Source organism: Brassica napus, unplaced genomic scaffold (assembly GCF_020379485.1).
Source record: "Brassica napus cultivar Da-Ae unplaced genomic scaffold, Da-Ae ScsIHWf_262;HRSCAF=435, whole genome shotgun sequence".
Lineage (NCBI taxonomy): Eukaryota > Viridiplantae > Streptophyta > Magnoliopsida > Brassicales > Brassicaceae > Brassica > Brassica napus.
The window spans coordinates 101,301-124,675 of NW_026015929.1; the positions used below are offsets into that span (position 1 = coordinate 101,301).

At 33.0% G+C, this 23,375-nt stretch overlaps 4 protein-coding genes across 7 annotated transcripts; 2 read left to right on the forward strand and 2 right to left on the reverse strand.

The window, feature by feature from the left end:
• The first annotated feature begins 506 nt into the window (after positions 1-506).
• Positions 507-8,781, forward strand: LOC106357359. Of its 4 annotated transcripts, XM_048773736.1 has the most exons (8): positions 507-784; positions 882-972; positions 1,369-1,451; positions 1,562-1,606; positions 4,042-4,462; positions 4,531-4,993; positions 5,135-5,216; positions 8,475-8,781. In XM_048773736.1, exons 3-8 carry the CDS (start codon positions 1,413-1,415, stop codon positions 8,697-8,699), a joined length of 1,275 nt encoding a protein of 424 aa, XP_048629693.1. In that variant the 5' UTR covers positions 507-784; positions 882-972; positions 1,369-1,412; the 3' UTR covers positions 8,700-8,781. The 4 variants fall into 4 exon arrangements, with proteins under 4 accessions (XP_048629693.1, XP_048629692.1, XP_048629691.1 ...); XM_048773735.1 differs by lacking the exons at positions 507-784; positions 882-972 and having other exon boundaries at positions 1,210-1,451; positions 4,042-4,447; XM_048773734.1 differs by lacking the exons at positions 507-784; positions 882-972 and having other exon boundaries at positions 1,212-1,451.
• Positions 8,782-17,168: 8,387 nt separating this feature from the next.
• On the forward strand, positions 17,169-19,158 carry LOC125601678 (proteasome subunit alpha type-5-A). The gene is made up of 9 exons (XM_048773718.1): positions 17,169-17,430; positions 17,540-17,621; positions 17,775-17,855; positions 17,963-18,076; positions 18,168-18,269; positions 18,387-18,445; positions 18,532-18,634; positions 18,722-18,787; positions 18,873-19,158. Exons 1-9 carry the CDS (start codon positions 17,417-17,419, stop codon positions 18,963-18,965), a joined length of 714 nt encoding a protein of 237 aa, XP_048629675.1. The 5' UTR covers positions 17,169-17,416; the 3' UTR covers positions 18,966-19,158.
• Positions 19,159-19,340: 182 nt separating this feature from the next.
• Positions 19,341-21,396, reverse strand: LOC125601677 (pectinesterase 1-like). The gene is made up of 2 exons (XM_048773717.1): positions 20,273-21,396; positions 19,341-20,185 (listed from the first exon to the last, which is right to left on the reverse strand). The coding sequence occupies exons 1-2, from the start codon at positions 21,354-21,356 to the stop codon at positions 19,509-19,511; spliced, it is 1,761 nt and encodes a 586-aa protein (XP_048629674.1). The 5' UTR covers positions 21,357-21,396; the 3' UTR covers positions 19,341-19,508.
• A 321-nt stretch (positions 21,397-21,717) lies between these two features.
• On the reverse strand, positions 21,718-22,977 carry LOC125601681 (protein ALP1-like). The gene has a single exon (XM_048773724.1). The coding sequence runs from the start codon at positions 22,975-22,977 to the stop codon at positions 21,718-21,720; it is 1,260 nt and encodes a 419-aa protein (XP_048629681.1).
• Between the last annotated feature and the right edge of the window lie 398 nt (positions 22,978-23,375).

Here is a 23,375-nt window from a genome sequence, read left to right on the forward strand (position 1 = left end):
CATTCTTACAATTGAATGCAAATTGGTACGTTTTTTTTTACTCCATTATTACACAAGGTGACTCATTTTCAAGTTAAATAGGAACACACTTGTGGTAGCTCATTTGAGACAGAGGAAAACATATTCAACAATTCCTTAGAATATTTTTTGAGCAAATTAGCTCAATATTTTTCTCTCTACTTTGTTTCCTTAAAAGTAAACAAATATTCTTGGTTCGCTAGATTCTATCTTTTAGTGTTGCACAATAAAAAACACTAGAATTGTATCTTGAGAATATGATATCTACAAAATTGTTGCCCTACGGGCATTTAAAGATCCATGGAAAGAATTTGTCATATGTACTCTGTAACTATTTTTTTTTTATATTTTGATATTGTAATTTTTATTTATGTTCTTTTTTTATATAAATAAAAGTTGTCCTATCGTAATAAATTAAGGCTTTTACAGTTTTACGGTGTTAGGCCATCATTAACGCATTTTCTTAAATATGTTTCTTAAGGTAATTAGAATTTAAAAAAATGAAAAAAAAATAAATCCAAGACACGTCTCTTAATTAAGAGAAGGAAACTAAGTGACATGTGTCACAAGATCAGGAGGCAGAGGAGAGGAGTCATTTTTTGCGCTATCTCTCTGTCTCTCTCTACGCAGTAATGGAAGTGACGATTGGCGAAGAGGAGACGGCGGAGAGAAGAGATCACGAAAGAAACCTCTCCGGAATCTTTCGAACTTCCTCCAGAGATCATCAGGGAGATTCTCAACCGATTACCAGACAAATCAATTGGAGGTTTGATTAAGGAACTGAAAGTCCCTGTTTTGCGGATTAAGAAGCAAAGGTCAAGGCTTTTGATGGTTAATATGTCTCAGTCTCCCTGTGTTTATAGTCTCTCGAGGATGAAGGAATCAGCTGTTACAAAGTTCAAGACTTTCCAGATTCCTGTTGATTGGATGCTCGAAAACGGCATTACTAGTGAGGTCAGTAACACTTGTTTTGTTTTTTTTTTTGCTTAATGGTCTGATTACAAATCGGTAATGGTTTGATTTAGCTAGTTACTTGTGGTCACTACTTACTATTCGATTGGAGTAGTGTGATGAATAAAGAAGATAATAGAAACAACAATTGTTATGGTCCCCATTCTTTGATTAAAGTGAATTGTTGCTGGCTGGCACAGGCAGGACAATGTAAGAAGATTGGTTTGTCTTCACTCTATTATTGTGTTTTCTGTTTTGAGTGTTTACATGGTGAAAGTTTGTGCAAATAAAAAATTTGGAATATGGAAGTTTGTATTCAAGTGTGTAGCAAATGTGATTTTTAGATAAAATTGGCGTATGTAAAACTAGCAATGAAGTAAATGAAGAGAGTATCTGCAGAGCTTGAAGCCATTGGAGGCGGTGGCCCTGAAGAGGAAGAGCTTATGGTTCAAGGCGTCAGATTTGCGTTCCATGTTCATCAGGTAAAAGCAAAAGGCCTTGATCATCTTCTTCTGTTTTGGTTTGGTTCTGTTACAACATTTGTTTGTCCAAACTCTAAATAAATCTGTTTATTTGTTGTATGTTTTTTTAGTTCGCAGGAGGATTTGATGCAGAGACAAACTTGTATATATTCAAGGTAATTCACAAACTTGTATATATAGCTTTTGTTCTCCATTCTCCTTCGCATGTTCTTCCTTCTTCTTCTATCTTGTAAACAATCAAAAACAATTTCTCTATTGTAAACAATCAAAAACAATTTCTTAACTCTTAATTAAAAAACTAGCAATGGAGGACAAAAAGTAGGTGTTTCTTAACTTAAGGTTCTTAACTAACATTTATTACTAAAAAAAAAATCATTAAGAGATCCTAATGGGGTTCTAGGGATAATCATGCTCTTAGTTAACCGGTCTTCTCTACGTCTTACGTGGCTGTTTCATGTTTCCTACTCATGTCTCCTAAGTGATATGAAGTGGATTGGAGAAAAATAAAGAGCCAGGGCTTGAACATCCTTAATAATGTTCGAACCTTGGTGGTTTCTCTTTCTATCCTTCTTATCACGTTTAATCTTTACTTTTATCAGTGTATTGTGATATTGGATCTTAAATTGTTATCTGGAAAATTGTAGCTTTTAGTTATGTTTGTCTAGTTTCTGGGGATGTGGTTGATGTCCACCAGCTTATGGCTCCAGTGGTTGTTCTGTAACTAGCTGGCTTTGTTTCCGAAAGATTGGTGTCTCGCCGGATTTGAACAAAATCTTGATTCATGACCCAACCAACTGAAAACCAATGTGTTTTTTTTTTTTTTTTTTTTTTGTCAACAACAAACAGACTCATATAGACTCTGCGAACCAATCCGGAAGCTCTGCATCCATATGAACGACGAAAGACGATTGTTTTCTGGCACATCGTGCTAGACTATCCAATGTGTTTATAATAGCTTGATAATATCTAAAAATGTTCAAAATACTGAAAATATTTATTCGTTCTCCATCCTATTTAAATTGAACTAATTGTTACGTAAATTTAAATATTTAGTCTTGCATTATTCAAATTTTTATGTTTTATATTATTTTATTTCTTGATTTTGAGGATTTAAGTATATTTAGATTTTGGTTAAAAAAATACATAATTAATATGGGTACATGAACTCGAATCCGAACCGAGTCCGCAATGAGTCGAACCAAATCCAAACCAAAATTTGTAAATATCTGAATACGATTTAAAATTTTAACTCTAAAAATCTGAAATCTGAATAGATCAACTGAATCCGAACGAATATATGAATGCACATCACTAAACAATCTATACAACGAATTTTTTAGTGCAACATACAATAAATAATCTAATAAACTATTTCACTTCGCGCACAGCGCGGGTTACTACCTAGTGTTTTATATTGTTTGGCCAAAAGATTAGTTATCGTGTTGTTTGGAAACACATTTAGTAGTTTATATGTTATTTTCCATAATTAGAAAAGTGAATTTAAGTATATAGTAGAAGGTTGTATATAATTTAAAAGCTTATGAAAGAAAGATTGGGTCTATGAAAATGATTTTTGTTTAATAATAGATATATTTTTGCGGGTTTAGATACTACAAAAATCATTTACTATAAAAATTAATTAAATTAATAGATTATTTTGTTTGTATTTTCATTCCTTTTAACTTAATAAATATTAGATTCTTATTCGTAAATTATTTTTATTCTTAAGAACATATAATTATATATGCGAGATTATGCTTGGTTTAAGTAGACATCAAATAGTTTTATACAAACTAACATTGCATAAGTTTAACAATTAAAAATTAATCAAATAAGTATATATTACAAATTTAGTCAAAGAAACTACAAATATTTTACTAAAACTTCATAATGAAATGGACTGAAATAATTAAAAACAAAATTAAGAAATATATTAGATAACTTTCCTATTTAATATAAATGTAAAATGATATAATTATATTGTTTTGAAATTCACAAAAATAAAAATGTTAAAACATTACTTATCAAAAAAAAATGTTTAAGTCTATTCATATTGTAAGTAGATTTAGTTAAAAAAAAATATTTCTGTAAGCGCGGATCTAGTTTATAATTATATCATTTTTTAGTGTTTCCTATTAGTTGTTCAAAAAAAAAAAAAGTGTTTCCTATTAGAATCCAAAGACTAGTATAGAATAATACAAGATAAGTAAGAAAACGAATGAAATATAGAATCCAATGGTCCGTCCACTCTTAAAAACTGGTCAAGCCTTTTTCCTATAGACATCTAAAAGCTAATGCCATTTTAAAATTACTTCACTTTTTAATTATAGGCTCTTCTACGACAATAGAACTGCTACATTAGATGCATACAACTAGTTAGCAAGATAAGAACACAAAACCACAAAAGAAGAAACAAAACAAAGAAAACTCCATGGACATCACAAGAAACAGCAACACCAAACTCCATCTTCAAACTCAGTCTTTGTTTCCTCCTAATATGGTAAAAGAAACAATGTATTTTCTTGTCTTTAATACTTCTCTTCTGTTTCTTGTTATTGAATCTCTCTTTCTTGTGTTTATTTGTTTTCAGGAGAAAACTGTAGATGTGGAGCCAAGAATGGACACAAACCCATTTGCAGAAGATTCGCTTACAAGCAGAATCAACCCAAATAAAAATGCAGACCTAAGCAGTAGCAGCAGCAGTAGTGATATGGTAAATGAAAGAAGACAGAGTTTCTCGTCCCAAAAGAGCATTGGAGAAGGAAGAAGCAGTGGGCAGAGAAGAGTTATGCTAATGGAGTCTCCTTGCACTCCAGGTAGAGGAGTCTTCAGTTTCAGTAGCAATGTCTCTGGGAGAAGAAGAAACTTTCCTTCTAAATGGGTCGATGCAGAGAAATGGGTCACCTCCGGTCATGAATCTCCGGCACATTCCCTCAAAGTTGTTTACTCGGAGAAGTCTAGGGTTACAGAGGAGAAAGTCTCATTATCTCCACCAGGTCTTATACTTAAAGGTACAAATATAGAAACCCTTTTAATAGATTCTTGAAAAGTTTTGATCTTTGACTCTGTGTTCTTGTAGATAAGTTAGCAAACGAAGTGCTCCCATCAACGGAAGGGTTTATATTCAGAGATTCCGACAAGTTTCTCCAGTTTCAGGAAGAAGAAGAAGCTCAAGTTCAACACAGAGACATGGGAACAGAGATGACACCAGCCGGAAGCGTAACCGCTTCAAGATGTCACACGCCGTTCAAAAGCATGTCTCCGGCGAGACACAACACGCCTTCGAAAATGTCTGGTCCGTTAACAGAAACCAAAAACGTTATAGACATCTCCGAGTTCGCCGACAAGCTACGACTCAGTGGGTCAGCAGCGACTCAGTACTATAACTCGGTCACTCATTGGAACTCGAGGGAAGAGGAAGAAGAAGAGATATCGAAGAGCTTAAGACAAATGGACATGGAAAGTGAGTTACGGAGAAGTGTTTCAGAATCTAAAGCTGTTTTATGGGATGGTCAAGACGACAAGATCAAGTTTTGCCAAAGGTAACATGAATCTTGAAAGAAAAAGAAAAAGTCTTGAAAGAAACTATTAAAACCTTTTTTTTCTGTTAAACTATTAAAACATTTTTACCTATTAAAAAAAACTTAATTTTGGTAAACTCAAAAAGTTGATTTCTTTTGAAGATATCAAAGAGAAGAAGCCAAGATCCAGGCATGGGTGAATCTCCAAAATGCTAAAGCCGAAGCTCAGTCCAGGAAACTCGAGGTATGTGCATGGTAATACGAGTATATTTTAGAGAGAGAACCGTATAAAAATACGGTTTTTGTTCTGTTCTAGTAATAGATTTGTGGAGCCATGCGCCAAATATTAGAGTAACTAGGTGATAACCCGCGCCTTGCGCGGAGTAAAATTATTAATTTTAATATTTATAAGATAAGAAGATATTAGATCTGTTTAGTGTGGACATCGATTTGGTTTTAGGTTGGATTTTTTTAGATTTAACTCTTTTAAAATATAACAACCATTCGGAAGCTGTATTTATTTTGGTTTGTTCAATTAAACTGATTTTTTCGTTTTTCTTTCTTTCAGTGATAGATATGTAGTTGGAATATATATCGATTATTGCAAACTTTATGTAAAAAACTTGATATCTTACCTGATACAATCAGTTAGATTTAATGCGACCATCTTCATTTTTTAAATAAATATATAATAAATATCTTAAGCAATCATTAATTGAAAGATACATTATTCTTCTATAGAATTCGGTGTAGAAAATCCTCCATCGAAAATTCATAGGCTTCAGTATATGAGTGTTTCAAACTTATTATATTATCAATAGCTAATAAATAAGGACCACATACTATAAGTTATAAAAAATAGAAAATTCAAAGTTTTTATTAAGTGATCAGAAAAATTCACCAGCATCATCGTAAATATTGTCAAAATTTTAAAATAATTTTGATTATTATTTAAGTCAACCTCAGAGTGGTATTGCCGGCTTTTGTATCTTTTAATGTGACAATGTTGACATTAACAACCATTATAAACGTTAGCATGTTCTTACTTCTTAAAGCTTATCCAAAAACCTTCTTTCTCATTATGTTAAAAGGACTTACCGGATCGATGGGTCAGTGGATCGACCGCGGGTGAATCTTGGGTTAATAAATGAATTAATTTTATTATATAATATTATATTAGCTATGAAAATAAAAATATAAAAACTATAGTTTGATATTTTCTAAATGTATTTAAAACATAAAATAATAGTTTGGATATGTATATATTTTATGTTTAAAAGGTATTTAGAAAATACTTAACTTTAGTTTTGATATTTTTATTTTCATTTTACCTACAAAATATCAAAAAATAGTTTAGACTACTTAAAATTTTCTGTAACAAAGTAAAAGTTATGACATCTAAAAAAATTTAAGATATAAAAATCATAAATATTTATATTTCTAATTTGAATAATAAATTAAACTTCAAATTTAAAATAAACTCAAAGTGAAAGATCATTGTAATAAATTGTCAATAACGGAAATAAACTAACACCAAATCACATCAACTAATTTTGGTTTTCTTTACCATCGTTCACTTCATTTTCTTCAGGTGACATAATGAAATCTTCATCAAAATTTAAAAATCACAAATATAAAACTGAAAAGGGAAAACCTTACTTTTTTTTTGTCAGCACCTAACTTCTTAATTTGAAACTTAGAATATATTTCGGGCAGCACACTACGATAACAGAAAGTTACATTTCGGCCATCACACTACGATATACGTATATTGCCATAAACAGATTATATTAGTTGATTATCATATATTTTTTGCCTTGGCCAGCAACCAACGAATTGGTTATATTCGCAGATTTCAATTGATTTTCCAACTCGGAACCAACCAGTTCGGTTCATTAATTCAATTAAAATCGCTATAGCTACAATATCTACGTTATGTTAAACTCTTTCTTATACAGAGTTCTCACGTAACAAACTAATGGGACGTTGAATATAGTACAACAAATCCCTTATAAGAGAAAAGGAAAAGACGTCATCATCTTCTCCGTTATGTCCTCTTGAGTAACAGATAAATGGATTTCTCTTCTTGGGACGTCGTCATCTTATCTTTCGATCACTCCTATTGGGATTCTCCATACTCCTCTATAGTCTTTATATCGCAAGCATGCACATAGATTGACACATTGAAGAACAAAGTTATGTGAGAAGAAGAAGTCACGTTGAAGAACAATATTAGAGAGAGTGATGATACTCTTTATAGTTCATTTAATCTCATAGTATGTGCATTCTTCTCACGAGTGTAAGTATCACTATGGCCAAGGTTTATGACCTTATATCATGATGCGTCATGTAATTGGTAGACAGAGTAATCGCCGTCGAGCACATTATATCATCAATAACCCCGCGGATATCATGATGCATCATGTCTTCAATGTGTTATGCAGTGGGGAGCTTCGCAATGTGTCATGCAGTGGGGAGCTTCAATGTATTATGCAGTGGGGAGCCGTCAAACACATTATATCATGGTGCTTCATGTCTTTGCGCAGCCCTCCGAAGAACGACACACTGTAACCGTCCAGCGATTTCGCAGAACGTCTCAAATCAGACGTTGGAGAAGTTATCCACCTAAACCCCATCGATGTGCACGGACGCGCCACGACCGACGATGGTCTTCAAAGTGTTACTCAAGAGGACAGAATGGAGTTCATGATGTCGTGTGTCGTTGGAACATGATACAGATTTTTCTCGTCTTCAAAGTGTTCCTGATGTGTTCTTCTTTCAGATGAATGGTCATGTCTCGTCTGAAGATGAGAGAGCGGCTCGTCTTCAACCCCGGCGTGTCTAAACGTTCCGAGCTTCGGGGTCACTTGGTCGTCGTTTCCTAAGTCGGTCTCCACGTAGAACTTCGAAGGTTTCTTTGAAAACCTTACGTTTGAAGTAATAGGTGCTTAAGAATGAAGAAGATAAAACTCCCCGCTTTGCGATTCCCGTTAGAAGTCTAAAACATTACTTGGTTACTTTTTTTTGTAGAATAAGGAAACTCTTTAAGAATTCGCTTATAGAGGAAGCAAATAAGGAAACTTATTTGTGAGAGTGTCTCTCCAATAGACACGTATCCAACTTGGTGTGAAAGCATTAACTCCAATGCTCCTCTTTTAATATATAAGGGATGTCCGAAGTCCCTTACACGAATTCATTGACTAGTCTTTGTTACTTTAGAAGCAAAAAAGTCTTCGAGTTTTTTTTTTTTTTTTTTTTCAAACAAACTTCGATTTTCTAATTTTTTAAAAAGAGATGATGATGTATCTTTGTAGCTGTCCTTGAAACTTGTGCAAGTCCCATGTGAAAATTTATTTATAGAGTTTATATCTGTATTAAACCGTTAATCATTTTATTATGTAACTTATTAAATCATACAAGTCCTAATTTTACAGCGTTGTGCTGATTTTTAACATTTAATAATTAATTTGTCTTTTCTTGTGTGGTGTTTTATTTGTTTTAGATGAAAATACAGAAGATGAGATCAAATTTTGAAGAGAAACTGATGAAGAGAATGGACACGGTGCACCGGAGAGCGGAGGACTGGAGAGCTACGACGAGGCAGCAACATGCTGAGCAGTTGCACAGAGCAGCTGAAACGGCGAGGAAGTTAACAAACCGTCGTGGCTACTTGGTTTCTGGGCGAAGCTCATGTGGTTGTATTCCTTGCACTAATACTTGTCACTAACTTATTTTAAAGAAGAGAAAGTATATTACAAATGGACAACAATGACAAGAATTTTTGTTTATTATGTGTGTTGGATTATCAATATTTATGTTATTAATAATAACAATGAAATACAACAAGGAATTAGTGGATAACTTATTTGCAAAAAAAAAAAATTAGTGGATAACTACATTTTTAGATGGATCAATTTGTGAAATGACCAAGTTTGGAAAAGAAACTAAGTGCAGAGCACTGATTTTGACATAATATAGTATCTATCAATTGTGCTTCATTTCCACCGGTTTTACCCTTGATTCATGCAAGTTGCCGGTGACTTCAAGATGTGGAGATGACGTTGACAAAATCCAAGTGTGGCCAATAATTAATGCAAACTGTCACCAACAAAAGGAAGATAACACAGCCACATCACATACACATAATCACAAATATTTCATTAATTTTACTTTATATCACCACAAACATTTCATTAACTCCAACTTTTAAATACTAAAGCCTAAATGGACCACTAAACTCAAACTCAAATGTAAACTATATTATATATTTATAATTTTAAATAAAATTAAAATCTAAAAATATATATAATATTTGTGATACTAAACTATAGTATATAAAGATGGAAAATATGATACTAAACTCTAAATCCAACCCCTAATTACTAAACTCTAAATCATGGCCACTAAATCCTAAACTAAAATCTAAGCTATAATATATATTTAAAAGAAAATCAAAATCTGAAATATATAATATTTTATAATATTTTCAAGTACTATACATACATAGTATGGAACATTGGATAAAATAGTATACAAATATTTGTTCTATTTATGTTAGTTGGGAATCATATGTAAAATAGTAGAAGAAGAAATAAAAGTACTTGTTGATGAAAAAGACGTTGTTAAACTAGACATGACCCTCACATTGTCAAACATTTGAATGAAACTAATTTTATATTACGAGCAATCATACAAAATGGCATAGAAGAGAAATATCAAATTTGAAGACATGACATATAAACTCTAAACCCTAAACTCTAGTTTGAAAACAAAATTACTAAACCCTAAACCCTAATCACTAAACCATAAACACAAATATAAACCCTAAACCATAATCACTAAACTCTAAACCCAGATATAGACCCTAAACACTAATCACTAAACTCTAAATCCTAATCACTAAACCCTAAACCCAAATATAAACCCTAAACCCTAATCACTAAACCCTAAACACATATATAAACCCTAAACCCTAATCACTAAACCTTAAACCCTAATCGCTAAACCCTAAACCCAAATATAAACCCTAAACCCTAATCACTAAACCCTAAACCCAAATATAAACCCTAAACCCAAATCACTAAACCCTAAACCCAAATATAAACCCTAAACCCAAATATAAACCCTAAACCCTAATCACTAAACTTTAAACCCAAATATAAACTCTAAAAACTAAACTCTACTCACCCACTTAAATACTAAAACCCTAGACAAATCCCTAGTTACTAAATCTAAACCCAAATAACTAAAGTATAAACCCAAACAATCTATATAATATGTTGTCAATTTTCTCATTGTAGACGACATAGTATGGAACCGCTATAAATAGTATAGATGTACTGGTCCACTCCATTTACATTTTCCAAATGACCAAGTTTAAGAACGAAATTACTAAACCCTAAGCACTAATTATTAAATCCTAAACCCAAATATAAACCCAAAACCCTAAACTGTAAACCCAAATCTCAAAATATAATGCAAACCTCAACTTCACCACCATTCATCTAAATAATAGAATTTAGATTTCTAAACTAGAATTGGTAATAATGAAGATTCCAAATAATCAAATTTGTGCAACATTTAAAAAATAAATTTCATATTACAATCAATCACAGAAAATGACAATGAAAATAACTATCGAATTTGAAAACATGGCATATTATTACATTTTAAGGAATAGTATAGCATTTCGTCTCAAATAGTATGGTATCTTTACACAAATAGCTACCCTAAAGAATATATACTATACTATTCATTTCACTGAATATATATACTATTCATTTCACTGAATATAGTATAGACGAAAAGTTCATCTTCTTCAATTCTTCATTCTTAGACATGCTGATACGCATTCATTTGGCTCACTCTCATTATTCTTTATTTCCATATAAAGATCGTCTTCATGTACTCTTTTTTCTGACACAACAACACTCTACAGATCCGCCGTCGTTACTCTTCATCAGTGGATATCTATCATAGATCTAACTTTGATGCGATAATCCCATCTCATTTACAAGATTTAAAAACGAAAACAATATGAAAACAAAAGCATGATTGTAAGAATCAGTGAGTTAAGAGATGGAGGAAAAAATTAAAGAGATGGTGTGTGTTCTCACCGTCTACACCTTCATCGTTGCCTCTTTTTTACCACAGTTGATTGATCTTCTCTTGAGAAGAAATCAATTCAAGAAAAAATCTGGGAAGAAGAATTTCATCTACTGTAAAGTTACCAAAACAAAGCACATGTGAGAGAGAATGTGTGATTTTCAAGGGCCACACGTTACTTTTGAGTATTATTATTATTATTATTAATTTTCTTTATTTTTTCTTGCAGGTTTCAACCGGTTGTATCTGAGGGCAATATGGCAATATTATGTATAAGAAGGAAAGTGTATAGGTGATCAAGGTTTTTTGGTTAGCCATTAAATTATAATTTGTTTGATGGTTATACAAACCAATTTCCCTTTTTAGATTACTAAAACTTTTTTTGTTGGACTCCACCTAAAACGTAAACATATAATAATAGTTTATTTATGATTTCTAGACGTCAAGTATGGCATTATTTTGATAACTACATACTAAACACTCTCAATTTTTTGAATTTAAGAGTGGATGATTTAACATTACGATTTTAAAAAAATTGGAAAAGAAAAGAAAATATTAACCAGTGAAGCTCCTATTGTTTTCCTGTATTATGGAGTTTTGTTGTTGTTGTTTTCTTGTTTAACTAAACTTGAATTGTTGTTATTATGCAAAAGCTTAAATACAGAGAGAAGACTGAACAAAGACAAAAACGTGAGAAGCCTTGCAACAAGTAACAGCATTTCTTCCTCTCCGTAATCTACAAGACAATATTCCTGCATTTCTTTTTGTTCTTTTCTGCCTGGTTGTATTCCTTGCACTAATTGTAACACTTAAATTCTGACACAGTACATTGTACAGGCAAAAACATAATTCAGCAGGCTATTTTGTCATTTGTTTTTATTGTAACACTTAAATTCTGATATTGAGTTAAGAAAAAGGAAAATCATTAAAAAAAATTTCAAAGTGTCACCTACTAATACTTTAAACTTTCAATTTTATTGACTAACATTTTTAATTTTTTTTCTTTTGTCATCAACTTATATAGACTCATACTGACTCTATGAACTAAACCGACAGATCTTGATCCATGTGAACGACGAAAGACGGTTGATTCCTAACGCTACATGCTAGGCTATCTACTTTTATATTTTGCGTTCTTGGTACATAGATAATCTCTGATTGGAAGAAACTTTCTTTAAAGACCTTACTATCTTCCAAATAATTTGCAAAAGCTGGTCATTTTTCTGTTTCCGAAACCATATTCACCAATTGAGAGCAATCTGTTGCAAACGTGACCTGAAATTGACGTATGTTTCTCATGAATTTCATTGCCCATAGTAATGATTTTCTCATGAATTTTATTGCCCATAATAGTGATTCCATCTCCGCATGAAGAGGTGAAAGACTAGCCCAAACATTCCTCGCCCCTAACAGCCCATAAAATCCTTCTGGAGAAAATATCATTCTCTTTCCAGGAACCATCTGTGAAACACCATCTTCCTGGAATTGACGGTAGAGTCGTAACCTCTATGTGTTGTAGATTCCTTTGTTCATTCAACATCTGTGCCTCATAGGGCCGTCTCAAATTTTGTTTGGACCCTGTTCAAAAAATATTAACGTTATATTTAAAATATAATAAAATTGTTTAATAAATTAATAATTTTATTTATATATGTTTAACATTTTTTATAAATTATAAATTAGTGAGTACTATATCTAATTTTTGAAAATTTAGACCATAATTTATGCATATATTGTTGAAAAATTCTAAAAAAAATTTTAAAAATATTCGGACCCTGTTCGACCGCTCCAGTTGCACGTGCTGTTAGACGGCCCTCAGCTCAAAGTATTGATTCTGTTTCTGCCAAATTAAGCTTGTCCCTAGGATCAATGTCCAGATTACTAAAAACTTTATTATTCATTCCTTTCCAAATATACCGTAGTATCCATGCAAACTGATGATCATCCATTTGCGGAAAAACTCTCCAGAAGAGATGATCCATGTTTGTGAAAGGCGAGTTTGTTGGAAAAATAGCTGGATTTGATGGTATCTTTGAAAAAGGCCAAACATGAAGTGCTGGAAGATATTCAAAAAACACATGGTTTATAGATTCCTCATCCACACCTTTCACAACGTATATCCTCATGTATCCCTCTCGCTTGCAGATTCTTCTTGACTGTTATACATCCCGTCACTAATTGCCATAGAAAATATTTTATCTTTGGTGGGCACCATATTTTCCAGCAGAACGCTTTCAATATATCAACTGTGGATCCAAACATTAATGGTGGTTTGTCCCTGTCTGAGTAAACCCGTTCTACATGATATCTTGATTTAACCGTATATTTTCCATTGTTTGTGAAATGTCATTCATCCCTATCTACCATTCGAGTTCTGCTCAGTGGTATTCTTTCTATAACTTTTACATCATGTGGGTCCACCAAAACCCGAAGTACCTGCGAATTCTAAGTTCACGAAGTATAATCAATAAAAAAATCCACTATAAGATCTGGGTAATAATCATGTTGGTTTTAACACTTTTAACCTTTAAAATTACATTTATAGCATAAAAACATTTAACCTAAGTTACTTGTTCATCAAATAAAAAGTTGGCATGTACAAAAGCGATAAGGTGTCAGTTTTCTTTCCAAAAAATAATTACATAATAAATAAAATAAAATAAAAAATAAAGAAAAATTCAGAAATTGCAGAAAAATCAGAAAACTAAACAAAAAAATCTCGATAAAAAAACAAAAACAAATCAGTAAATTAAATAAAAATTCAGAAAATTACTTAAAAATTAAGAAATAAAATTAAATTAAATTAAAACACATCAAATTAAACAAGAATTATTTAAAACTAAGAAATTCATAAAAAATAGAAAATTCAAAATTCAAAATTCAAAATTCAAAATGTCTTTTAAACAAAAATAAAAATATTTCTAAAAAATTACAAGATTTTTTTTAAACTAACATATCATCGATGACAATAAAAGTTTTAAACATATCACTGTTGATGATGATGGTTTCTCACATAACTATTAACAATAACAGTTTTTGACATATCTTCAATGATAATTTTGACATCACCGTTGAAAATGACGGTAGATATGTCAATAACGAAATATAATCATGTAACCTTGTAATTTTAAAAAATCGTGTGATTTTTTTTCAAAAAGAAAAGATATTTTGAATTTTTGAAATTTTGTGAAATTTCAGGATTTTAAATTTTCTTCAATTTTCTGTATTTAATTTTCTGAATTTTCATTTAACTTACTGAAATTTTTTATTTTTCTGATTTTTTCTTTAAATTCTGAATTTTGTTTATTTTATTAATTAAATAATTATTTTTTTGGAAGAAAACGACACTTCATCATTTTTACTTATACAACATGTCAAATTTTTACTTGATGAAATTAATTTAGGTTGAAGGTTTTTATGATACAAATGTCACTTCTAATCTATTAAAAGAGGAGTACAAAATTAAATTAACCCTTAAACTTGCACAATATTTACAATAGAATACCATTGCAATATTTAATAAACCTAAAAATAGATATTCTTTGTCTTTCCTGTTTTATTAATTTATTTTCTTAAATTTATTTTTTAACTAAAAACATGGCAACAATAATTTATGCAAATCTAAACAATAAGGAATATCAAAACATGAATCAATTGAGACAATTTTTTCACGAAAAAGATGATTAATTAGTTTGTACTTTCATAATCATATCATGAATCAGTTGTAATTTGCAATCCAATTTTTATATATATTTATACTATAGTGTAAAAACAAAAAATATGACGTAATAAGTGAAAAAATCATTTAAACCACACGAGATCAACATATGAACAATAAGAAAACATATACAAACATCATCCATTTGTTCAATGAATATTATATCTTTGTTAAGCTCTTCATTTACTCAATATAATCAAAATATCTATTTTAATATATCTATATTATTAAAAGTGAAGTAAGTATTAGAATTTTTTTTTCATTCTAATAACTACATGTGCTACCTAATTAAAAATTATTAATTAATTGACAACAAATCATTTATTTTGTTAGATTTTTTGCTATCCAAACTTTAAACTTAATTTATTAACTACAAATCATTTATTTTGTTAAGTTTTTTTCTAACCAAACGTACGAAACTTACGATTATTTTCTAACCAGATTATTCTGTAACCAAATTTTACAATAAAACTAAACAAATTTATTTAAAATGTATCTACAAACTTTAAATGTTATAGATATATTCATATATATCATTATTTTATTTCACATGCAAAATATAAACTATAGATTTTTATTAAAATATATAAAGTTATTTTTAAAATAGATATTAAATAATTTGATGATTAATACAATTCACACATATAAATTTGAATTATAAGAATACAACAAATAAATTTCAATTTAATATTTTGTCAAAAAGGAAAATAAAAGTGAAATTTATTTGGCATATAAAAAAAATTAGAGACATATATATATCTATGTTATTAAAACATGATACATTTAATTTTGAAAATATAGATTTATTAATATATATAAACATAATAATTGGTACTCTAATTTAGAAATAAATACATCAAAATGGTTACTATAGTCAAAAAATAAATCGACAAATATATTATATAATATATTTTTAATTTGTTTTGTATTCTATCATAATATGAGAAATCAACAAATTACACACAATAAAAATAGTCCATTTATCACAATTACATATCGAATAAATACCCATATGAATGTATGTTTGTACAACTATTATATTTTGTATTGTAAAAAAAATTATATATCTTTTTTATTAAATTAAATATCCGTGCGGATGCACGGGTCAAACTCTAGTTAAAGTTAAAAGTGCTAGCTACAAAAATTAAGAGTTTAAAGTGTTAGTGTGACAATTTCAAGATTTTTATGCGATTTTCCTTTTATAAAAATACATATTAATTAGTATTTGTACAATTATATTTGTTCTTTCCGATTGATTCTTTTTTAGCATATTTTGTTCTTTCAAGATCCACAAAATATACTGTAAAATTCATATGATTCAATAATACTATATGTTAAGTAATATTATAAATGGCAAATCTCCAAAATACCACCTTTCTAAGTTTATATCACAAAAATAGCACTCAAACACTAAAATGACCAAAATAGCATTTTATCTTTTGAAAAATTTAAATTTTTTTATTTTTCAAAATTTGAAATCTTATCCCCAAAACCTTACTTTTCAACTCTAAACCCTAAAACCTAAACTCTAAACCCTAAATTCTAAACCCTAAACTCCACCCCTTGAGTGCTATTTTTGTGACTTTTGGCCTTGAGTGCTAGTTTGTGAACAAAAACTTGATTTAGTGCTATTTTGGTCTTTTTCTCTATTATAAATCACTAAAAAGTTAATAATAGGTGGTTTTGAAAAATAAAAAAAGTTACCAATCCTCACAATTTTAAATGGGCAATTGTCAATAATAGCACCTTTTGAAGTTTATGTCTCAAAAATAGCACTAGAAAGAGAAAGTCACAAAAATGACATTCATTAAAGGGTAAAATATCCCTAATACCATTGGTTTAAAATTAAATAAACAAACAAAAATAAATAAAAATAAATAAAATAAAAGAAATAAAAATAAAATAAAAATAAAAATTTTTTTATAGTTTCAGATTATATGTTTTCAGATTCGAAATGTTTATAATTTTTTTTTTGAAATTTTTTTTTTAATTTTCTTTTTATAATTTAAAAATACTTTTTGAAACTATTTTTAAAATTTTTATTTTTTATTTTAGTATTTATTTTTAATAAAATTTTAAACCCTAATTCCAAAACCCCACCCCTTAACTCTAAACCCTAAGGTTAAGATTAATTAACCCAAGGGGTATAAGTGTATATTTACCTCTTTAATAAAACCTATTTTTGTGACTTTGAACCTTGAATGCTACTTTGGGAACAAAAACTTGGTTTGGTGCTATCATAGTCTTTTTCTCATTTTAAATCCTACCAATAACCCAACTAAAACTCCAGCTCATTATCAAAATTAAGAGCAAAAAGGTAGGGCCTACTTGTGGCCAATGAATAAGATAGTTAGGCCTATGAAAGCCCATTTTAAAACGACGGGTTTGGGATCCATCTAACTTGTTGTTCAAGTAGTGAACTTGTACAAAGCATCTCAGTTTCTTCGATTCGCCGATCAATCAATCAGCTGCTATGATTATCTAATCTCAACAAGTTCTTCCTTGATTACACTCCCTTTCTTTTGTTCCCGAGTTCTTACATTCATCCAGATCTTTTAATTTTTCTAAGGTTTTGATTCTGTTGGTGATAACTGATAAGGTTTTACAGATCGAAGAAGAAGATGTTTCTCACAAGGTCTGTCTTGTCTATCTTCTGGGTTTACTTAAAGTTTCTTCCTTTTTTATGTTTCAATTGTTGGGTTTTTGCTTATGGTGATTTGTGATGTTGTTGTTGTTGTCGGAAGGACCGAGTACGACAGAGGAGTCAACACTTTTTCTCCTGAAGGAAGGCTATTCCAAGTCGAGTATGCCATTGAAGCTATCAAGGTAGCTCATTGATAAATAGGAGAGCCTATAAAAGTTTGAAGAAATGTGTTTTCTTTGGCTGCTTTTAGACCATTGCTCGCTGTAGTTGGGGATTTTCAGTTGTGTTCGTATTATATTTCTTGAGTCTCTCTCATGAGTGTGGAACTCCTGCAGCTTGGTTCTACTGCAATTGGAGTAAAGACTAAGGAGGGAGTTGTGCTTGCTGTCGAGAAGCGTATCACCTCCCCTTTGCTGGTTTGCCTTCTTACATTCTCAATATTTTTATTTAACAAATTGAATCTGGAGAGTGGATGGCTAGTTTGTTACTTATGGTGTTAAACTACTAAATTTGAAATGTTCAGGAGCCGAGCAGTGTGGAGAAGATTATGGAAATTGATGACCATATTGGCTGTGCCATGAGCGGCTTAATTGCTGATGCGCGTACTCTTGTTGAGCATGCAAGAGTTGAAACTCAAGTGAGGTTTCTCTTTCTTTCTTTTTTTATTCTTCCTTTAAACGTTACAAGACCTTTTACGTTATTGACTGCTTGAGTTTTCTGATGTACAGAACCACAGATTCTCGTATGGTGAGCCAATGACTGTAGAGTCCACCACGCAAGCGCTGTGTGATCTGGCTTTACGGTTTGGTGAAGGAGATGAAGAATCAATGGTAATAACTTGATACTCAAACTGTAGTCTCTAGTTTCTTTCACACGTCTCTTGGGTTAGACCGATATATAATCCTTATTTCAACATTACATGAGTACTGACATCCATGTTATTACAGTCTCGGCCATTTGGAGTCTCTCTTCTCATTGCTGGTCATGATGAAAACGGACCGAGCTTGTAAGTATTTAATTCACTAATGCTTTCTCTTCACTTGTTGGTAAGTCAGTTGATCACATTTGTCAAACGACTTGGGCTTGATACAGGTACTACACGGACCCGTCTGGAACGTTCTGGCAGTGCAATGCAAAGGCGATTGGTTCAGGCTCAGAAGGAGCTGATAGTTCTCTTCAAGAGCAATTCAACAAAGTAACTTGAGAATTCTATACAGTAATTAATTCCCCAATCTAATTGTTACACAATAACTTTAGCTTTTTTTTTTAATCTTTGTTGCAGGATCTGTCGCTCAGTGAAGCTGAGACGATCGCTGTATCTATCCTCAAGCAAGTTATGGAAGAAAAGGTATAAACTTTTCAATCCAGAACTTTTTACACAGTTTACCAAAGTTTTTGATCCCATCTAATAAATGGGTCTGGTCTGTGTTTAGGTGACTCCAAATAATGTGGACATTGCCAAGGTAGCTCCAGCGTACCATCTCTACACTCCACAAGAAGTTGAAGCAGTCATCAGTCGTCTTTGAGGAAGATGCTTTGCGTCTACTTCGAATATTGACACCAAGTGGCTTTCTTTCATTTTGTCTGTTAGAGACTGATGTTTAATGAGACAAGTTTAGTCTCTTGTGTAAGAGAATCTTTTATCTCCCATGTCATTCTATAACCTCTCGGATGGATTTGTGGCTCAAATTTTTCCATCTTTAGCACTTGTTTTGGAAATTCGGATTCAGAAGGGGTTTTACACATCACTAAAACCGATCGCATATCAAAGTAAATTTAAAACTAAATTATATAAAACTCGGAAAAATATAAATGCATATATATAAAATGAATTCAAAAACCTTACCAGCATCCGAATAAATATCCAAACAACCAAACGTATAATTTAGTAAATTCTCGGATTATAAAACTTCAACTATTATCTCATATCACAAAGTACAACTCAGTTGGACAAAATACAGACCATACAACCGTGTCAAACAAATTTAAAAAGTAGATCGAAACCGGATGTTCTCACATATAAAACAAAATCTATAAAATCCAAGTAATCAATCATAATCTCACTAAAATCAAGATAGCTGATGGGTCACTCCCGTGGCCGGTATCCAATCACCGCCATGTAAAAGCGTTGCCACCGTAAACTTAGCTGCCTCATCCGCCGTCATAACCGCTTTATACCCAGCCCATTTAACTCTCATTGCCACATCCGAACCAGGACCCGTATTCTTGTACTCACCGTACACAATACTCGCCGGCGGATCAACGCCGTTAACCCACGACATCCACCCGGTAGCTTTAACCACCGGTCCAATCTCCGTCTCCATAATCACCGTCGTGGAAAAATCCTTCCACGGCCGGCCAAGATACGTCGGAGCGGTCACATTCCCGTTGGCGGAGATAGTGCATCGCTGGATCGACATGCCTGAGTTCTGGTTCGGGTCTTTCTTCCCCTGAGCCGTTATGGTGTTGAACTGGTTCCCGAGAGGCTGACGTGGCATGATCTTGCAGTCTTGGAAAACCACGGCGGCGCTTCCGAAGATGAAGTCGATGGTGCCGGTGACGTCGCAGTTGCGGTAGAACTGGCGGTTGGAGTGAGGGTAGAGCGTGTCTTGGAAACCGTCGAAGGAGCATTGGTAATAAACGGAGAAGTCGGAGCCTGATCGGAACGCCACCGCCTGGTGTTTCGCTGCTCCGGAGGTGTTTATGATCGCGATGTCCTTCATTATAAATCCTTTGCCTTGTATAGCTACAAGTAAAAAAAAAAACCAAAAATAAACCAAAACGCCACCGTTTCATAACGAATGTCTTAATAAAGAAGGATAACTTAACTTACCAAACGTCGCCGTTTCATAAGTCGGAGTCCCGTCGATGAAGTTCTTCCCGCCGGCGATAATAGTTTTATCTTTCCCGTCGCCGTAGATCATAACATTCCACTTACCCTTATCCATCACCACATTCTCAACGTACCTCCCAGCTTTCACATAGATCACAAACATCTTCAAGCTCTTCTTCGGCACCATCGCCACCGCTTCGTTCACCGTAGTCACATCTCCGCTTCCATCAGCCGCCACCGTCACATCAGGCTTCAGACCCTCCGTCTGTAACAGCCTCCGCCGCGCCCACTCCGGGGGCTGCTGACTCATCAAGAGCCGTCTCCTTCCGTGAATCGGAATCCCGAAGTCGCTTATCGCGGCGAGGATCTTCGACACGATGGCCAGGCTGTTGCTCGCGAACTCGGTGGAGCTGCTCATCGCGGATTTGAGCTGCTTCGTGATCGTCGAGTTCGCGTACTCCGTATTGTTCGTAGCTAACTCGTCTATCGCGTCGAAACACGTCTCGTGATCCGTCACGGTTGCGCTAAGCCAAGTCTTGAGATCGTTGATTCTCGATGAGTTTAGAGTCTTCTTGCTCCCGTCTTCAGACGCGTCCATTGACGAAACGGTGTCGTTGAGCCGATCTAACGCGTCTTCGATCAGATTCCCACATACCCTTAGCGCGGATTTGATCCTCTCGTCCTCCGTCTCCGTCGATAGCTTCTCCGGTAAATCGGAAATCCCATCGAGCTCGTCGATGATTACCTTCAAAGAGAGCTTAAACAGAACCTCTGGATCTGTTGTGTTGGAAGATGGAAGCTTTGAGATACTGTTGAAGCAAGATTCGGGGTAACGTGTCACGCTGCAAATGGTTTTAAGCGATGTGGATGGTGTTAACTCGGGAGGTGAGCTCGGTGTTGGCTCGGTTGAGTTCTTGTTTTTGTTGTGGACCACGGTGCCGACCACGGCGCCGATTATCACCGCGACGAGGATTACGCCGGAGACGGTTAGGAGAATCAGACGTTTTCTTGTCTTCTTCTTTAACGCTAGATCTTGAGCTTCGTCTACTTTTCCATATCCTTTGAAGGATGTCACTGAATCCATAATCTTGCCTAAAGCAAGCTCCTTTTTTTGGTTTCTGGGTTCTTAGAGCAACATTATAGGTGGGACTTGATTTTTTGGCCCTTAGAATATTTTAAGGTTATTTGTGAGTTAAGGTCATATTTAGGGATTTTCCCTTAGAAATTAGATTATTGGTGGGACTTATGAAAGTCCCTTAGTGAATTAATTTTTTTTTATTAATTGAAGACAAATTATCGAATAACTTATGACATTATAAAGAAAAGTTGAAAATTAAAATACGTAGAACATGAAAATTAAAATACAAAGGAGTGGAAAAAAATTACAAAATGCATAAATAAAATAAGAGAAACATTTTATTTAAATCATAGAAAACAAAAACACATTATATGTAATTTGGAAGATGTCCAAATTTATCCCATATATGTTCAATCAAATCTTCTTTTAATTGTTGATGGATATGTGGATCCCGAACTTCTTTACGACGAGCAATTATATTGCCGGGTTTTTTAGCCTTTTTGACGGTAAAAGTAAAATCGTCATCTTGAAATTCTTCAAGAGTATCTGAATTCCGTTCATCTTGGACAATCATATTATGGAGTATGAGACATGCTCGCATAATATTCGATATTTTGTTTTTATCCCATAGATTAGAAGGATTTCTAACAACGGCGAACCTAGCTTGGAGGACCCCAAAGGCCCGCTCGACATCTTTTCGAACGGATTCTTGACGCGTAGCAAATAAAGAATTTTTTGCACCCTGTGGCAGTCGTATAGACTGAATAAAAGTCGCCCATTTTGGATAGATACCATCTGTCAGATAATACGCCAAATTGTATTCCCTTCCGTTGACATAGTAGTTTACTTGGGGAGCTTTCCCGTTAATAATTTCATCAAAAACAGGTGATCTATCCAGAATATTAAGATCGTTCAAAGTACCTGGAGCGCCAAAGAAAGCGTGCCATATCCAGAGGTCATATGAAGCAACGGCCTCCAACACAATTGTTGGTTTTCCGGTTCCTCGTGAATACATTCCTTTCCAGGCAGTGGGGCAATTCTTCCACTCCCAATGCATACAGTCGATGCTTCCAATCATTCCGGGAAATCCCCGTTCTTCACCCTCATGGAGTAGTCTCCGAAGATCCTCCACTGTGGGACGTCTGAGGTATTCATCGGCAAACAAGTGGATTATTCCGGCGGTAAATTCGTGCAAACATTTACGAGATGTTGTTTCAGCAAGTCGTATATATTCGTCTACGGGATCAGCTCCACCACCATACGCCAATTGACGAATTGCTGCGGTACATTTCTGGAGAGGCGATAAACCAGACCGTCCGGTTGCATCTTCTTTGGGTTTAAAATACTCAACTTCAGTAGAGAGACGATGCACAATATATAAGAACAATGACTTGTTCATTCGAAATCGTCGGCGGAACAAATTGTGCGGATATGTTGGAGTGTCGCTAAAATAATCATTCCAAAGGTTGTTGTGGCCTTCTTCCCGATTTCTCTCGATAAAAATACGTTTTTTTCGCTCTTTTGGTTCGGGAATAGCTTCGAGATCTTCAAATATATCATCAAATACGCCTTCAAATGCATTATCATCACCTCCTCTATGGTAATGATAATGGGAAGAAGATGCCATTTTTAAAAAGAAATTTAAAGGAATGAAACAAGGAGAAGTGGAAGTGTTTATGAAAAACGAAGTTATGAAAGAAAGAAGAAGATATGAATGTAAAGAGAAGTACAAGTGTTTATGAAAGAAGAAGTGTCTTATTTATAATTGGTCTTTAGTTCATCTCGTGACTCTCATCTCATCTTGTGACTTAAAGCTTTCTTTCCCGTGATACAAACAAACAATGGAAAGTACATGTTCTGATATAATTGTATATTTGAAATCAACGCAACCTGTTTCTGTGGCCATGCAAATCTATGCGTTAAAATGCAAAAAAACTACATAACAAAACACTTACACTATAAAGTCTGATACATTACAAGACATAATACGATTGAGAGAAGTCATAGTCAATACATCATATTACA